The sequence below is a fragment of the Ischnura elegans genome, chromosome 4, assembly GCF_921293095.1.
Source record: "Ischnura elegans chromosome 4, ioIscEleg1.1, whole genome shotgun sequence".
Taxonomy (NCBI): domain Eukaryota; kingdom Metazoa; phylum Arthropoda; class Insecta; order Odonata; family Coenagrionidae; genus Ischnura; species Ischnura elegans.
The window spans coordinates 96172823-96178822 of record NC_060249.1 but is presented as its reverse complement, the minus strand read 5'-3'; the positions used below and the strand labels follow the sequence as shown (position 1 = coordinate 96178822).

The 6000-nt window shown below is 34.5% G+C and overlaps 1 protein-coding gene across 1 annotated transcript in view; it reads right to left on the bottom strand.

The window, feature by feature from the left end:
- Nucleotides 1-1016: 1016 nt before the first annotated feature.
- The window catches only part of LOC124157819 (vacuolar protein sorting-associated protein 16B), a 29110-nt gene continuing 24126 nt past the window's right edge, over nucleotides 1017-6000 (bottom strand). The window contains exons 11-13 of the mRNA XM_046532849.1: nucleotides 4539-4724; nucleotides 4312-4416; nucleotides 1017-1736 (exon numbers count right to left, since the gene is read on the bottom strand). Coding sequence (XP_046388805.1) covers nucleotides 1716-1736; nucleotides 4312-4416; nucleotides 4539-4724 — 312 coding nt within the window. The 3' untranslated portion in view covers nucleotides 1017-1715. The remainder of the gene's footprint in view (nucleotides 1737-4311; nucleotides 4417-4538; nucleotides 4725-6000) is intronic.

Sequence of the window (6000 nt, the reverse complement as noted above, 5' to 3'; positions counted from 1 at the left end):
TCCTGAGTAGGTGTAAAGCAAAGTATGCATATAAATGTGTACAAGAACAGTAAAATTGAGATGGGGTCACAGTAAAAATATGGAAGAATATTGTCTTTTAAATTTTAAAGGATTGATGTATAGATGATTTTAGTATGTTCCATAATGTTTGAAATTTGAAGAATGTAAGCTAAGCATTCCAAGCATAAAAAACAGTGGCGTAGCTAGGGGGGTAGTTTGAGGGGTCCAGACCCCCCCGAAATATAAAAATACAATTATTTTCCTTCATAAAAGGAAAAAATATTGAAATATTATGAATTTACAAAATATTTCTTTAACAAATGAAGTTTTTTGGATTATGAAAAGCGTTTCTGTTGTATGAAAATGATTTCTATGAAAACTGTTTCAAAAGCTACACAGAGCACAAAAAATAAAAGGCTCGAGTGTAAAAATACCTAGCCGATAGATAGACCTGAGGCACTCTTCATCAATTGGCCCACAAGCACTATATAGGGGTTAACCCATGAAAAAATTACATATGTTTATTTTAAGTTTTAAAACAGAAGAAACAGCAAATGAAATACTATCTTTACTAATATTATTATTTTAAAAATTTTGACCAATATATCAGCCCATGGCAATTTTCTTGCATGCAATGAGGGCTGATGTATTAACCTGCAGGCAGTAAAAGCGTTGATCTGTTTCAACTTTATGGTTGACAAGTGAGAGTGGCCCAATGGCATTTGAGTAAGTATCAACCACTCAGGATATATAAACCATCACCTTTCTCTGGTCCAACTGCAGCAACTTCTGATAATTATTGCAGAGCTTCACTGGAAATTATCACGTGAGGATGTCTGGCAGGTTATACCTAGATTTCAACAACAGTTCCTGGCCCCTCTGGCCCATTAACCAACAAAGTTACAATACCTCTTATCACGAAAGAAATAGGCCAAATATAAATCCAAACCAAAATCCTGTAAGAGGTTCAACTCATATTTATGAGACCAAACCTCCCGGCAAGAAAATTCAACAGCTATAACAAAATTCATATATTTAAAACAGATAAATAGTAAGCACATACAACACTTGATCAGATATACAAATAGAAAAGTAATAAACTTTTCATAATCCTCCGTTATATATTAGGAAGTCATTAAAACTTCACACTTGACACAAGCGTGATGCATTGCTGAAAATAAAAGTATGTTGCCTCTGAGTAGCAAGACAATCACTGGACAGTAAAAAAATAACACTTAAATGAAACTAGATGTAAACACACAAAAGTGGTCCTCAGTTAATTTCAATGAAGCTGAAAATTTCACAGAACTAATAAATAAAATTTGAATAACAAAATAACACTTATATGAAACTAGATGTAAACACACAAAAGTGGTCCTCAGTTAATTTCAATGAAGCTGAATATTTCACAGAGCTAATAAATAAAATTCGAATAACAAAATCCCACATTCAAAAGCAGTGCAGGCGTTGGATTTCCTCTCGATGGAGAGGAATAATTGAAGTCATCAAAATTTTCATGACTAATATCATTCGTTCAGCAAAACAAATTCCCGTGCAATAGAACATATATTCAGCAGGCAAAATAGTTAATAATCATGGAAATGTAAATGGTTACGATGATATATTTTCAATATTCTGTACAGCCTTCTTCATTCTCACCTTTTCTTTAACAATCTTTTAGCAAAAATAAAGCTTAACTTCAGGCAAACAGGAGATCAATTCTTCCACCGGACACTCTGAAAAATGAAAATGGATTGTTTTTCAAATAGTTATGATATATGCATAAACAAATGATTGGAGGGCTTTGATAGTGTCAACCATAAAATTCTTATGAATAAGATATCCTATTTTGGTATTAGAGGTATTCCATTTCTCTGGTTGGAATCATACCTCGCCAACAGATCACAGACTGTTGCTGTAGTGTCCAATGGTGTGAAATTTATTTCCCCACCAAAAGTTATTTCCCAAGGTGTCCCCCAAGGATCTGTTCTTGGCCCTATCTTGTTTTTAGTATATGTGAATGATCTCACTAACTTTGTCTCTCGATCCTCTGATATCACCCCAGTGTTATATGCTGATGATGCCAATTTTGTTGTTACCTCATCTCAAGTGAATAGCTTATGTACCTCTGCTAACTCTGTATCCCAGCAGTTGTATAAATGGTGTGTTAAAAATTGTTTGAAGCCTAATGTTTGTAAATCTCAACTTATCTACTTCGCAAATATTGGAAAAAATAATAGGCAGATCACTGTGGACCTTAACGGTGCATGTATACCACAAGTTGAGAGTACAAAGTTTTTGGGTGTGACTATTGATTCTAATCTTTCCTGGGCAATGCATATCAGCGAATTGGCACGTAAGCTCAGTTCTGTGTGTTATCTAATCAGGTATATACGCTCCACTGTGTCACTAGATGTTCTGCTACTCTTGTATTATGGTGAATTCCACTCTCATGTTCTGTACAGCATTCTGCATTGGAGTTCATCTCCACATGCCGTTACCATATTCAAAATTCAAAAAAGAGTGGTACGCTTATTGTCCAACAAACCCTATCGGACACCCTGTCGGCCATTGTTTAAAGATCTACGAATATTACCTGTGCCCTGTCTTTATATATTCACCATACTTCTCAAAGTAAAGACTAACTTCCAAGACTTTGTCCCAAACGCCAGCATTCACACTCATTATACGAGGCAGCACAAAGATTTGCATGTCCCCTATGTACGGACTAAAAGTGCTGCCTGTGGTGAACAATTTATGAGTCTACTTTTGTACAATAAGCTCCCTATGGAGCTAAAAGATCCCATGAGTCAAGGGGTATTTAAAAACAAGCTGAAAGACTTTTTACTTTCAGGCTGCTTTTACTCTATATCAGAGTACCTGTCACAGTAATATTATATATGCTCACCTCACTTTGCTGTTTGTGCCTTATATCTTTTATTTGTACCCAACCTGTGTTTTTGACGTGCCTTATACAATTTATGTATTGCATATAATTGTCTTTCCGGCAAATAAAGATTATTATTATTATTATTGGATGTACAAGGAAAACAAATGTAATTGAATTATTACTACAGAAAAATGTCAAGTCAGGCATTAAGAATCTGCCCTGAAATAATTGCAATAGGGTGGTTTCCCATTATTTTTTTATTGCCTAAATCAAAAGATTATTACTCCCGGAGTCATATTTCATGCTTTTAGATTTTTAAATGACGATATCTATTTTTTGCAATTAAATGAAAAGTGAAAATTTTCAAGCACACAAAAACGCGATGGCTAAGTATGAATGCTGGGAAAAGCCTGTGTGACGTCATTCTGGTTCCTGTAGTCGCCGCGTGAGGTGACCTTGGGGCGAGTATGTGTGCGCCGCTGCAATTCAGGCTGCTAGCAGGTAGCGGAGTACCCTGCTAGCAGATAGCGCTTGGCTTAAATAAGAATTATTAATACCTTATCAAACACAGGAAACTTTCCGACCTAAGGCAGTTTTAATAGGTGATTATTAAGAGATGTTTCCCTGAGCTCTGTGCCTCATGCATGCATTGGTAATCTCAGACAAAGTAAAACTCCTATCTACTCGTCCCAGTCCCTAGGTCCCAGTGACGTCACGTGGAGTGGCATTGCTTGGGTGCCAATTTGGCCTTCTTCAAATGTGGTTAAAATTGACCATTGTCATTCGCCTAAACTGGGATTTCTAAAACCAAATAATTTTTACATTATGAAAACACTAATGGTGGGTAACGAATCGCATTAATGCCTTTCCTTTTCTTTGATGAAGGAAACTACCCTATTACTTTGGACAATTAATAAAAATGTAAATGTTGGGATATCATTCCCCACTTACTCCTATTAAAATGGGAATGGCAACATAAATGTACATTTTTCAGAAGCTCATGAAGTAATTCTAAAAAAAATTGTCATTCCTGAATATTCAACTCAGAACTACTAATGTTGATGACACTAAAAAAGTACTAATAATCAAATATTTGCAATTGAAGCCAGCAAGGCAATAATACTAGGCTATCACAATTTTGATTTAGATACTCCTTCCACTAACATTTGAAATTCATAAATAAAAACAAAAATAGTTTATGCTGTGGGCATAAATTCTATGGCTCATGATTCGTAAGTCCAATATGCTATCAGGTCAAAAAAAAAATACACATCAGATGTCTTTTTAACAGAAATTAAATACATAATAAGAGAATAATTACATCTATCATAATATTCTACCCACACACATTCAGAATAAAAACCAAAACACAGCTCAAAGCATTGAAATCTGCATCTATTTGATAGTCAAAATTTACTCACAGAAGATTTTAGAGCATTTTCAGCATATACTTGCTCCTCCGAGCGAGAGGGAAGCCTTTCTTTCAGCTTAATTATACCCAGTCTATCACCCTGTGATTTCATTATCTGTGAAAAAATAATGGCAGAGATTAGAGGGAATATAAAGCATGACAAATTGTTTCAAAAATCAAACTGAAAGGCAACAAAATCTTGTGGAGCCTATGTTATCCATATGAAGAGATACTAACATCAATTGCAGCACGGTGACACTGCAATCTGTTGGCCAATGAGATTTTCTCCTCCACATTATCAACGAGATTGATGTATTTCACAACTACTTCCTCAGGGGCTCCTTGTGCATGTAATTCTGCCGCCACGTCAGCCATTGGAATGCTGTTGGACCCACCAATTAAGCGTATTCCTTGAAACCAGCCCTTCATAAGGAGTAATAAAAAGATTAATGTCATTCCATATGTCAAAAAAATATTTATTCCATGCTGAATATTAAACATATCCTACTTAGAAATATATGCATACATGCAGTGACAAGGCCAGGAAATGACTCCTCGTAGGATTTTTTTGGATGAGTTTTCCCTTAGTGATCACTTTACTTTCTGAATCGCATATTGAAACTACATACATACATATACGAACTAGACCTACATCAATCACATAAAATATGCATTTATATCATTATTTTTGTCAACGATTAATAATAATAGGCTTATGAACGACTTTTCAGTCATACTGAAAAATTCTTTCCATTCACTAATTCATAAAAATACACATAAATGCACATATAAATATGTACATATATAGTTTTCTTTAGCAGGCTAATATACATGGTAAAAATGAATCACAAAAAATAAGTTTTGAATGGGAGTGAAAATGGTAGGGATGTAATATTATGGGAACTAATGCAAGAAGCTGGTGCTATGTATCATTCGCTATTCCTTGGATTTGAATTGCAGTAAATGCATCTGTGATGCAAACCAAGGCCTATGTAGCTCAAAACAAGTGGTATTTCATACCAATGCTTAGCAATGCATGAAATAATCCACCTGATATGATATTTGCCACAGTGCCAAAGGATAACAAAGACAGGAAGCATTGTAAAAATAATGATTGGAGAAGTGAACACTGCAATCATCATTATATGTATTAAAATTTAACTTTTCTTTGTGAGGTTTTTCTGTATCTTCCTTTGTGGCTTCCTTTGTGTAACACTGAAAATTGCCAACTTACTTAACTTATTGCTTAAGTTGAATTTTTGTTTTCAACTAAAATTCTAATTTTTGATGCAAGGTTTATTTTATTACCTAAGCAGTGAGCTAGCAAGGAGACTTCAGGGATAAAGTTTCTAAGAAGGGAAATATTTTCTGAAAATGAAGAGGGAACATAGCCGTTATTATCTCTCTTTTGCCTCGGTGACTTCTGCAGAGTTTCCTAATAATTTTATGCACAGTAGAAGGCTTTTATACTTGGAACAACTTTTATGAAAAAAAGTTTTAGAGTAATTTTATGAATAAAGTAAATAATTCCTAAAGATTACTAAATCCTTCGTTTAAACAATGGGTAAGTAACAGCTATGTAGATCAATTTTAACCAAGCAAAGACTTAGGATTATTGATAAGGTATGCATAATTTTAAAAGCACTGTTCATAATTACTGACCAATCACCAAAGCACTACTTTCCTCAGAGGTTATATT